At 46.1% G+C, this 13,195-nt stretch overlaps 1 protein-coding gene across 5 annotated transcripts in view; it reads right to left on the reverse strand.

Moving 5' to 3' along the window:
- LOC137434149 (dehydrogenase/reductase SDR family member 4) overlaps window positions 1–13,195 on the reverse strand; it is a 106,004-nt gene that overhangs the window by 56,081 nt on the left and 36,728 nt on the right. For all 5 annotated transcript variants that reach the window (XM_068126860.2, XM_068126862.2, XM_078785744.1 and 2 more), the window contains exons 2-3: window positions 7,823–8,000; window positions 7,463–7,564 (exon numbers count right to left, since the gene is read on the reverse strand). In XM_068126860.2, the coding sequence (XP_067982961.2) occupies window positions 7,463–7,564; window positions 7,823–8,000 (280 nt within the window). The remainder of the gene's footprint in view (window positions 1–7,462; window positions 7,565–7,822; window positions 8,001–13,195) is intronic.

Genomic DNA, 13,195 nt, shown 5'->3' on the forward strand with positions numbered 1-13,195 from the left:
TAACTCTCGTACTGTGGATTAAATTCCCTAAATTTCGTCCAGGAAAGAATTCCCTAACATTTCCAGAATTCCCAAATTTGGAATTTTTCCAACATTCCCAATTTTTTCAAAAAATTGGAAAATTTTTGTGTGAAGGTTAACAGGTGTTAACAGATAGTCACCATGGTGTTTGATGCAGGAAAGTTTGTGACATCCCCAAGTAAGGCACAGTTCCAAGCATTTTTAAAAAATCAGAACTCTTGATATTGGCCAGACATTTTAACTTGGAGGTCCGAGCTAATATGAAGAAAGCAGAGATGAGACATTGGTGATAGAATCTCTGGTGGGACTAGGAACATGGAAAGAGGTAGCCTTGGATTGGTTACCCGAGGAACAAGAACATGTGGAGCTCCGGAAAATGGAGATGCAATTGCAGAGCCAGGAAAGGTTCAAAGCACAGGAACGAGAACTCGAGGAAAGGACAAAAGCAGAGTAAAGGAGAGCTGCAAGACAACTCGAGGAAAGAAGAGCAGAACAGGAACTCGGAGAGAAGAGAAAAGGAAAGAGCAGAGGAAAGGAGAGCTGCAAGGGAACTCGAAGAGAGAAGAGAAAAGGGAAAAGCAGAGGAGAGAAAAGCCGAAAGGGAGTTAAGGGAACGTGACATGGAGCTTCAGAAGGAAATTAAATGCAAAGAGCTGGAGGTAATGAGAGAACGGGGAGAGGTACCATCCATGCCGGCGAGTTCGACAACTAGTCAGAACACCTGGGATGTTGGTAGACATGTGAGGCTGGTTCCACTCTTCAATGAAAAGGAGGTCGCCAAGTTTTTTTTTACACTTTGAGAAAGTGGCTCGAATGCTAAGATGGCCTGAGGAGTCCTGGACCATGTTAGTGCAAAGTGTTCTGGTGGGTAAAGCTCAAGGTATATTTTCGGCTTTACCGATTGACCAATGTGCAGATTATGAGATAGTGAAGAAAACCATTCGCAAAGCCTATGAATTGGTCCCTGAAGCTTACCAACAAAAATTCCGGAATGCCAGGAAGAGGGAGAGTGAGACCCATGTGGAGTTTGCCAGAATGAAAGAAACCATGTTTGATCGGTGGTGCGATTCAAAAGGGGTTGGGAAAGACTTCAAACTGTTGCGACAATTGATCCTGGTGGAGGAATTCAAACAGTGTGTCCACGAGGACATTAAAGTACATCTGGAGGAAAAGAAGGTACCAGAGTTGTATGAGGCAGCAACCATGGCAGATGACTATGCCTTGTGTTACGTGTTCCTCCCCGATATGACTATGCCTTGTGTTACTACTTCCTGGTCTCGGTATACCTCCGAACGCCGGGAGGGGCCACGGCAGAAAAATATATTATTCCGTGTCGAAATCAATAAGGAAACCACACCAATGGTTATGAACAAACCAATAATATATTATAAATCACACAGGAATAACATTACCACAAATGACAATTAAGGATGCACTCTCTATTCCATCAGCTAGCATGCATAAGGTAACTCACAGTGTTCCAATTGAGTGGAAAGAACCTTCCCCAATGTCTCTATATTCCCGTCTTCGAGCTCAGAGTTGGTCCCCTCCAGTGAGCAACGGAACGATGTCGACTCTAAACCAGAATCTCGTTCCGAGGGCAGGCACAGACACGCCGCCCAAAATGGCACCAAGGCGCACGCGGCCCAAAGCAGAGAAAAGGGGTCACATGGTTAAAGCGGCACAAAGGCGCACTCACGGCAACTGGGAAATCCAAAAGCCCCCTCCAGGTACGAACTTTCACTGTTCACGGTCGGCGAGCCGCAAAGTCATCGTCAGAAGCCTCGGTGCACACACCCACCACAGATACGTCTGAACGCGGTGGAAACGGTTGACGAAGCATGGAAGGCTTGCTCGACGCATGAAGCACACGAGTCAAAATGGCGGACGGCTCGTACTTGAAACGTAATCACACAACGATGGTTCCTCCGAATCCAACGCCAACCTGACACGCAGGTTTGATCAGTCACAGCGATAACAGCTCTATCGCGGAATCCCTTTCCAGGAAACCCAAAGTTCACTTGTGTCTCTTGCTTGACAACGTTCGATCCAGATCGCAAAGCAACCAGCTTCTTCTCCGACTTTTCTCACCGCCTCCTCCTCCTCGCTCGTCGTTTTCCGGTCCACGATTTCCTGTATCCTTTTAAGTTAACCTTTTAAACTTTCGATAGCTGTTCCTGAATAATAAACCTTTTGAGAATAATAATAATACCTAATATCAGAAACATGTCAAGTGGGTGAAAACCCCAATAACGGAAGTTACGAATCCATAACAATCAGAAACATGTCAAGTGGGTGAAAACCCCAATAACGGAAGTTACGAATCCGTAACAATCAGAAACATGTCAAGTGGGTGAAAACCCCAATAACGGAAGTTACGAATCCATAACAATCAGAAACATGTCAAGTGGGTGAAAACCCCAATAACGGAAGTTACGAATCCGTAACAATCAGAAACATGTCAAGTGGGTGAAAATCCCAATAACGGAAGTTATAAATCCAATAACAAATCCATAACACTTGACACACAGGATGGGGTTCCACAAACCTAACTTCTCACGTAAAATTAGCCAGGGGAGTTATGGTACATCCAGTGCGGAGAACGAAAATTCATGGGGGCGGCCTAGAGAGGACTACGAGGACAAATCTGATACCGCGACTTTTAGGGATCAGAAGACTACAGTTCCAAGACAGAATTATCTTCCGGGGTGTCCGAGGCAGACCACGAGGTTTTCCTCCGGGCCTACTTGTGCTTTTTGCAAGAAACCTGGGCATTTGATGTCCCAATGTTATGCCCTGAAAAGGAAAAATCAGGAGACTCGTACAGTAGGAGTCAGAAAAATCAGGAGTCAGACTCGTACAACTCCGAATGCCTTGGCAAATGTGAGAAATTGCCCTCAAAAGGGTTACAAACCATTTATTTCAGAGGGGTTTGTGTCACTGGATGGAGACTTGACTAACCAGAGACCTGTTAGGGTGTTGAGGGACACAGGAGCACATCAATCTTTGATGCTTGAGGGCATTTTGCCATTGTCAGAGAAGACGGCAACTGGTGATGGTGTTCGTTTACAGGGGGTTGGTGGCTGTGTTAAAGCTCCACTTCATGTCATCCATTTTGAGTCTGATTTGGTGTCAGGACAGGTCACCATAGGTTTACAAGCCACTCTTCCTGTAGAGGGAATATCTTTTGTTATCGGGAATGATTTGGCCGGTGGTCAAGTTTCTGGTAACCCGATGTTTGTTGAAAAGCCTAGTAGGAAGCACCCTGAAGAGAAGAGGAAGTACCCTGAAACTAAGTGTCAGCACACACAAGTCAGGGATGGAGGCGATATTGGCAAGCTCTTTGTAGGTGGACTGAACTTCAAAACAAGGGAAGATGTTCTGGCCTCTGTGTTCAGCAAATATGGACCGCTTTTGGAAGTGCTGCTGATAAAAGACAGGGATACGCAAAAGTCAAGAGGGTTTGGCTTTGTCACCTTTGAAAACACAAAGGACGCCAAAGATGCAGAAAGGGATTTGAATGGCAAAGATTTGGATGGTCGGACCATAGCCGTAGAGAAGGCAGGCCATAGGTGTCGAGGGGGCTACAGAGGGGGAAAACGTGGCGGTAGTTTCAGGGGTGGCTATGGCTCCCGGGGTGGGAGTAGTAGTTTTGGTGGTGGCCGCAGTCGATATTACTATGGAGGCTCCCAGAGTTACGGCAGCTCCCGAAGGAATGATTATCAGGGTAGTGGCCGAGAAGGAGACCGCTATTCATGTGACTACAGTGACAAGCAGTCCAACCATGATTATTATGAAAGTTCGGAAGAGTTGAAGCACTGAATGCTGCGGAGCAGCCGAGCCAAGATTCCTACACGGATTAACTGTGAACGCCACGTTCCTAAAGGCGTCCATGTAGTGAACTTTCCTACACGGATTAACCGTGAACTCCACGTTCCTAAAGGCATCCATGTAGTGAATACTTCCAGGCCTCACCACCCAACCACCATGGAACCTGGCTCAGCTCGGCCTCCCGGAAAAAAGTGCTATAGATTTGTTTAACTTTGGATTTTTGATCACAACCCCTTAACCTTCATTCAAAAGAAACTAAAAATAAAAAATCAGAGGTTGATGAGATGGAGTTTGGCTTTGCAGGAGTTCAACTGGGAAATTGAACGTGTAAAGGGCAGGGACCATGTCGTTGCTGATGCTTTGTCCAGAGTGAATTAACTTTGGAAATCTTTGTGGGTTGTTTGAAGTTTTGTTGCTTTATTTTTGGGAAATATTGATTATTGTTGCTCACGGGAATTGATGATTTGGTTGCGAGTTTACTTTTGTTTGTTTAAAGAGTTTGCCTGCAAAGAAAGTTTTTGCTGTGTTCAAACTTTCTTTCTTGAGGGGGGGGGGGGGGGGAAGTGTTACGGATTCGTCACTTCCGTTGTTGTGGTTTTCATCCACTTGAAATATTTCTGATTCTATGCACTATTATTGTCTTCAAAAGGTTTATTGTTCATGAACTGCTTGCAAAGGATTAAAGCGTTAAAGTTAAAAAGAGACAGGAAGCCGGATCGGGAACCGGAAGTCGGACAAGAAGCGAGTAGCTTCCAGCTCCGTAGCGAGCGTTGTCGAACGAAAGTCGCGAGTGACCTTTGAGTTCCCTTGAAAGGAGTCCCTGCGATAGGTGTTATCGCTGGGGGATTGAAAAACCTGCATGGTCAGGTTTGGGCGTTGCGATTCTGAAGAATCATTGCCGGGTCGTGTCGACTCAAGTAAGAGCCGTCGGCCATTTTGACACTCGCGCTTTGTTCAATAAAAGGTCTTGGCTACGCGTCAGCTTTTTCACCATCCTGGTGCCAGCACGCATTGATGGTGCCGATGCAGTGGGCAATGTTGAAATCCGTCCAACACTTTCCGATGGTGAGTCCTGGATTGGACTCTATTGCATCCAAAATGCGGCAAAAGGCACGACGGGTGTAATACGTTTTAAACGTTGAAATCACACCTTGGTCGAGTAGCTGGATGAGGGAGGTGGTGTTGGGCAGCAGAAATATCACCTTGACGTTCGGGTGAGCCACATCCAGGTTCACCGGATGGCCAGGAGCGTTGTCCAGCAGCAAGAGAACCTTGAACACAAAGTGTTTGCCCATCATGTACTTCTCCACCTGAGGGATGAAATAATTATGGAACCAGTCCAGGGAGATTGCTGCCATCACCCAGGCTTTCCTGTTGGACCTCCAAAACATGGGCAGAGTTTGCTTATTCTTGCCCTTGAGAGCATGCGGGTTCAGGGAACGGTACAACATCATGGGTTTCAGCATGAGGTCCCCAGTCCTTGGCAGCCTTGAATCCCGATGCTGTCTCCTCTCGTTTCGAGATGAAAGTTATCAGGGGCATCTTTTTCCAGAAGAGGCCAGTCTCATCAGCGTTGAACACCTGCTTTTGGAGGTATTCCTTCTCTTCGATCAGCCTCGCGAGTTGAGCAGGGAATGCTTTTTCCGCCTCTGGTGCGCGAAGGCATGCTCCCCTGAGAGCTTAATATTTTTGAGATAGTACCGCTCCATGAAACGATGGAACCATCCCCTGCTTGCAGTGAATGAAGTCGTGCTGCTTGTACCATCATCGCTCGGCGCATCACTCGTGCTGGCACCAACCACGCCAGACAGATGATCGTAAATTTGTTTGGCCTTTTCGTGAATGAGAGGTCCACTCAAAGGCATACTTTTCTGCACGTTGTCCTCCATCGATATGCTGAGAGCCTTCTCCGTCCTTTCTATGTGAACATCCCGGACATGGGTGACCACCTTCATTTCATACTCGATACAGCGCTCACTGAAATACTGTCACGAATCACCTTCTCGTTCTTCCATATGTAGCGAACGGTGGATTCGTTGACGCCATAATGCCTGCCCACAGAGGATGCACACTCTCCTCTCGAAAGCCGATCCAGCAGCTCCACTTTCTGGCTAAGGCTCATGACTTTCTTCTGCCTCTTGGTAGTCGATGCATCTCTGGCACTGCCTTTGCGCATGGGAGCCATCATTGAACGATGAGCAGAGCATGTCAAAAACACAAGTCAAAGCAACTGGACGAGAACAATGATCGAAATCGAGGACAGTCTGTATATGAAGGATTGAGAGTATTGTGGGTATTGAGCCTATCTGCTAATTTCAATCCACAATAGATTTAATGAAGCATTTGCATTCTATAACTCGCGGAGGATGACTTGGTTTCATCGCTGATGGAACATCCCCCGAAGCGTTTTCATTGTGTAACATCTCTGATGATGCTTTATCATAAATTGCCAGCTGTAATCAATTTAATGAAGCGTTTGCATTCTATAATTCATGGAGTTGATTTGCTTACACATCTGGTGGGATATACCGAGAAGCTCTATATTATAGTCCAGCTAAAATTTGCGGCCGCAAAAGCCATGAAATATCATATCACGCAGCAGGTCAAGCTCGTGGCTAGTAGAAGATTTTTTTTGCATACGTCCACCTGCTTTTTGCATGGCTGGAAAAATATGGGTTTTAGAAATGTGTCAAGATAGCGGCTCTTGAAAAAAAAAACTTGCACCCTTGAAAAACCGCGAATTCACGGAACATGGCCGTGAATAGCTGGAAAAAAACCGCGGTTTCGCAGAACACAGCTGCGAAAAGAAGACAATAAAACACGAATATGCGGGACATTTTTTTCCGCGAATGAAGCAACATGTCGCATTTTATCAACCGCGAATTCGCGAATACCGGAACCGTGAATAGCGGGGTCTGACTGGACTAGTTCCCTTACAAGGAACTTCAACACAGCAGGTCATTCAGCCCATCAAGCCTGTGCAGTGGTTGCCAAGCTATGGTTGTTTGTCTGTGCTCTATCATTTTATTATTCTGAGCATCAAGCAAGGAAGTAGCACGTACCATTTTAAAGGCTTTGGTATGCCTCGGCCGGGGTTCGAACTGTTGACCTTTCAGACTCAGAACGGATACTCTAACCATTATGCCACCGAGGCTGCATTAATCCACAACACGTCGGGCCACGTGGATGCAAATGAGTTTAATCTGACGTCATTCCAAACAACGAAGACCTTTCTTACAATGTACTCGTACAACACCGGGTAACTTATGAAAGCTTGCTTCCAATCGGTGGAGAAAAGCCAATGAACAAAAGCATTTCTGGCCTACTAACCATTGAATTCAAATTTTGCAAGGGCCTTCAATTTTGACAACATTTTTCCAAACTCAGGTGAGTAACACCACATCTGATTAACGTGAATAGAACCATGCTCAGGACCTGGGGTGCCAGACTAAACATTTTTGTTTGGATCCGAAAGAAACCATTTATGAAGAAACGAACAAAACCAGTCAAACTAGTCTCTTGTGATGGAAGCATTTCCTTATGGAGCCGTGCATGTTGTTATGCCTTGTAATTACAGTGCTAAATAAATAAACAGCTCAGCTATTGATACCTTGTCCCACATTTCTCCTGTCGATTCCAGAATGTTTCCTACAAAAGGATTAATAGCCACATTGCAGACCACGATATCAATCCCTCCAAACGTATGTTGTGTCTGTAAAACAAAAAATGAAAAGGTTCCTTTATGAAGAATGCCATGTCAAACATCAGACCTGAGCCTTGCCTACTGGATAGTAATACAAGTTGGTAAGACATTAGTTGTTGAAGATTTATTGTGCCTTCAAATCAATAAATTAAAGCTATAAAAAGGGACAAACGTCGCAGGCCAAAATCTACCTAATAACAGGCAGATGTACATACAATGGTTTATATTCTGCATGAAACAACAACCCTGCGACTGTGACATCCCAACCTTCTCAAGTAGTCGTGCTCGGTCCTCCTCTTGCCCAGCATGGCACACAGTTCCCGCCACGTTCAAGCCCTGGTTCAGCAATGTCTGCACCGCGTGGCTGACATTGCTCTCTTTTCGGCTGCTGACCATCACACTTGCACCATCGAAAGCGAGCCGTCGTGCTACACTATAGCCAATGCTGTTGTGGGATGGAAATGTTAAGAAAAAACAAAATCTGTCGCCGTAACCACAATAAGCATTGCAGAGTTTATTCAATCAGAATGTATTCCTCACCGCACTAATATCAACAACTATATTCTCTTGTAGTGCACAAACCTTAGCTTGCATACGCATATTGTTACGGATTCGTCACTTCCGTTGTGGTGGTTTGCAACCCCTGTAAATATTTCTGATTCCATGTACTATTATTGTTTTCAAAAGGTTTATTGTTCATGAACTGTTTTCAAAAGATAAAACAAGTAAATGTTAAAAGAAACAGGAAACCGGACCGGGAACCGGAAGGCGAAGAAGAGAAGAAAAAAAGGGCAGAGCAAAAGAGTTGGACAAGAAGCTAGAAGGAGCTGAGCTGTTTGCGGTCTGGAGCGAACGTTGGCGAACAACAGTCACTAGCGAACTTTCGGGGTTCCCATGAAAGGGATCCCTATGACAGCGTGGTTAGCGCTGTGACAGATTAACCTGTGTGTCAGGTTTTGCTATCGATTCAGGAGAGAATCACCGCCGTGCTGTTGCGCCACGAGACCGAGCCGTCGGCCATTTTGACTTGCGCAGGACTTGTGCTTCGCTCGCGGTTTCGTTTCTTTTCGACAATTCTCACCGCATTCAGACGTCGATCTGGGGCGTGTGTGTGACGTGGCTTTTTGAAGGCTAATTCATCCATACCCGAGGGTGTGATCTCTGTCGCCTGTAGGGCGCCTTTGGATTTCCCAGTCGCCTTCAGGGCACCTTTGTATAGCTTCGGCTGTGTGACTGCCCTTGCCATCTGCACGGGATTCTGGTCTCGATTGGACATCGTTCTAGCGATCGCTGGAGCGAATCAACTTCGTCTTGAAGCCGGGAATAAGAGACATTGGGGAATGTTATTGTTACACTCACTTGGAGCACAGTGAGCTATATATTACAAATCTGATGGTACCATTATAGGACATATTGATTGTACTTTTGAATACTATTGTTGTTGTACTGTTATTCTTGTGTGATCTTAATACAATATTTGTTTTGTGAGTAACAATTGGGGTGGCTTCTCCATTGATCTTTGACACACAGAATAACACATTTTTCTGCCGTGACTCCTCTCGGGGCTCGGAGGTGCACCGTGACCAGGGGGTCGGGGAGGGGCACGTAACAATATGTACAGTAAAACTGGGAACTGTGTGGCTGACAGGCCAATAATTTGTCCTGGATGTCGGTGACATCATTTTGCACTTTGTGAAAGACACCCATTAATCCTGTTATGTTTGTGGGTGGGGTATGGATACCTTAGTCCAGGTAGATTGTATAGATTAGTGTGCTCCGACTGTCCTGAAGAAGAACAAACCCCATGTAATAAGTAGGAAATTTGTGTAGACTGTATGCCGTGGAAGAGCTTGCATCTTCGTCCCCACGAGAGGGGTGGAGTTTGTTAATTAGCGAGGGATTAAGGGTAATTAATCCCCTGTATGTAATTGCCTCTGCAATCTTTTCCTGTGTTCCTTATGATACCGCATTACTGACACCTAGTAAGAAATCGGCCATCAACCTCACCAATTAAAAACCAACCGGAAACCAGGCATCAAGCACTACGCTGATAACACAGACTTGGTGAGCGCAGAGGTACAAAAGCTCGGTGAAGCCACGCCTCAAAGAGCAGTGATTGGGCGGGATTTGATTGACACAAGTACTGGTAAGATGGGACTATGGGATTGGTGAAGCAGGCACGGATGACGTCAGAGCCGCACGTACAAAATAGTTGAAGCGGCAGACATTTTCCCTTCTCTCTCCTGATTCTGGATTTGATAGCAAACGATCGCATTTTTATCTCTCTCGGCAGACATTTTCTCTCTCAGCATCGACGTCCTCTTGGTTCTTCTCATTCTGGACCCCATAGCTAACGGTCGCAATTTGCTCTTGCACAAGGAAGCTTCATCGCGAACGGCCGTGTTCCGAGATCTTGCTAGTGGTCGTGAGGCGGAAGTGCCGCGGACCGAGAACTGCGGTTTGCCATGCAAGGACGACGAAGATGAGCGCAGCTGGAAGAGCGAACTGTGCACAGAGGCTTGGTTTTCCCACCCACGAGCTGCGCGATAAAGGTGCGGTTCCCGCCAAGGCCTCAGACAATGTTTGACGATTCCTGACGAGATACACCAGCCGATTTAAGCTAAGGGCCCACTAAATAACACGTATTTATTTTCAGTTATTTTATCCCATTGTTTGTATTCGAGTCTATGTGGGAGCGATCCATTTAGGAAGCATAGTTTTATTTTATCGTGCTTTCCTTGTTATCGGCATTTCTTTCATTAAACCTGTTTATTTTTGTACATTTTACTTTTGTGTTGTTTGAGTTCATTTATCCAGGTGTGAAGATTGCCGGTGGGATCTGTTAAGGTAAGCGCTCTTCGGTCTCCCCCCCCCCCCCCCCCCCCCCCCCATGCGTATTCTCCGCTATATTTTGACTGAACGTCTCGGAGTGTTAAGCTCGTTTGGTCATCTGCGTCACCATGCGGTCTTCACCACAAAGGGAGATCACACGACAATACCTCGTACCTATTAGGGTAGGTTAAAAAATGAAATTCCAATTTGAATAGGAAGAGGACGTGACAAAGGAATGTTGGACCAAATAGCCATTTCTATCAATTACAGATTCTGATTCTGATTTAACTCTGTTACAGAGTCCGTTCTGCCAAAGCAGTTTCTGGGCAAAGGTTATACTGGGTGATTTGTCATTGCCATCCCAGCAATAGTTTGGGTGGGAATTTGTAATTTGTTCAACGTGATGGCAATGGGTCATCTACTCTTCACAAATTACACCGTGGGATCTTTAACGTCCACTTTATCTGTGATATAAAAGGAGATCAGTCTCGGTGTGCGTCCGTCCATCAATCAATGAAGCCGTGTGACTATGTCTATGATTTACATACTATTTGAATGTACCTTTCAACCCTGTTAGACCGCCGAGACCCCTTAAAACGACCAAGACCCCTAAAAACCTCAGACCCCTAAACGAAACTCGAAGATCCAAAAGACCTTTAAGATCCAAAAGACTTTAAGAACCACAAGACATTTAAGAACCACAAGACCTTTAAGAACCACAAGACCTTTAAGAACCACAAGACCTTAAAGAACCACAAGACCTCCAAGAACCACAAGACCTCCAAGAACCACAAGACCTCTAAGAACCACAAGACCTCTAAGACCCAAAAGACCTCCAAGACCCAAAAGACCTCCAAGACCCAAAAGACCTCTTTCCACGTCAGGCCAGTCTCTAGACTGCCACTGGTAACATGTAACCCAGTGTTACCTGCCGCATGGTCGCTGACTACCCTCACTGGCCCGCCAGTGGAGAGGGTGACTGTAACACCCTGCAGGACTAAAAACAATACCTGTTAAAGGGCGGATGAGCCCCCTTTGGGACCCAACGGCCATACAGTAAGGAGAAGGTGTCTCCTAAAAAAACACCCATCCGGTTGGATCGGATTTTTAGGTGTAGGTTGTAGACAGCAACTGCCCAGGGTAGTACTACTGTTCGACTTAGGAGCGTTGGTGCCCAGAACAATCTTGCACTCTCCATGTCAGGATTGCTACCAGTCTTACTCTGTCTCACTCAAACTATAGCTACCGGGCTAGCTTTAATCTCTTTCTTGCAAACAATCATCATACACTTTTCTTCTCTTTTATGTAAGGCCTGGCCTCAATGAAGACTACATAACCTGTAACTGGAGCCTTCGACATTAAAAAAAACAAAACATAGGGGCAATACCACTGGCGCTCACCCGATAGAATAAACAGTATAATGAACCGACTAAAGGTATTTTAAATCAATTTAAATGGTTTCTCGAAGACAGGGAAGCATGCAGAATCATACCAACATAATTATAAGATTTTAAACAAACAAACAAACAAAATACCTATTGAAGGGTGGTGGGGGGGGGGCAAACCCCACCCCAACCCCATATACCTCTTAAGACCCAAATTATTCTAATGCCTTGAACAAACATTGGTACATCATGGGTGATTAAGGTGGTGGTGAAGTTTCATCGAAATTGCGTGTGTAGTTTGAGTAGAAAGCAAATACCTATTTTGGGGGGCAGCCCCCCCTCGTAAATCCCCAAAGGGGCAGATTTTTTAAATGCCGTGAACAAACTTTGGTACAACACGGGTGATAAAGGTTGTGGTCAGGTTTCATTGAAATCGTGTGTGTAGTTTCAGAGAAGAAAGCAAATTCCTATTTTGGTGGGGGGGGGGGGGGGGGTCAAACCTGGATGCACTTTGACCACTGGTAGACCCCTTGGAACCCGACTTTTTTTTTTAATGCCGTGAACAAACTTTAGTCACAATACAACAAATATCATTTTTGCCGAATTTGGTCGCAATCCCATCAGCGGTTTCGGAGAAGGCGTTTCAAGTGTTTTTGATGGACGGACAGACTGACGCATTGACGGACTGACGCATTGACGGACGGACGACGCGCCATCGCATAAACCCCCTGAACTTCGTTCAAGGTGAGCGAAAAAAATATCTAAAAGGTCCGAAGACCCGTAAATATCCCAAAGACACAAAACACCACAAAGATCCCAAAACACCACAAAGATCCCAAAACACCACAAAGATCCCAAAACACCACAAAGATCCCAAAACACCCCAAAGACCCCCAAAACATCCCAAAGACCCAGAGCACCCAAAAGACCCAGAGGAACCAAAATAACCAGAGGAACCAAAAGACCCAGAGGAACCAAAAGACCCAGGGGAACCAAAAGACCCAGGGGAACCAAAAGACCCAGGGGAACCAAAAGACCCAGAGGAACCAAAAGACCCAGAGGAACCAAAATACCCAGGGGACGCAAAAGACCCAGGGGACGCAAAAGACCCAGGGGACACAAAAGACCCAGGGGACGCAAAAGACCCAGGGGACGCAAAAGACCCAGGGGACGCAAAAGACCCAGGGGACGCAAAAGACCCAGGGGACGCAAAAGACCCAGGGGACGCAAAAGACCCAGGGGACGCAAAAGACCCAGGGGACGCAAAAGACACAGGGGACGCAAAAGACCCAGGGGACGCAAAAGACCCAGGGGACGCAAAAGACCCAGGGGACGCAAAAGACCCAGGGGACGCAAAAGACCCAGGGGACGCAAAAGACCCAGGGGACGCAAAAGACCCAGGGGACGCAAAAGACCCAGGGGA

This window comes from Myxine glutinosa, chromosome 10 (assembly GCF_964187855.1).
Source record: "Myxine glutinosa chromosome 10, kmMyxGlut1.1, whole genome shotgun sequence".
In the NCBI taxonomy this organism is placed as follows: Eukaryota; Metazoa; Chordata; class Myxini; order Myxiniformes; family Myxinidae; genus Myxine; species Myxine glutinosa.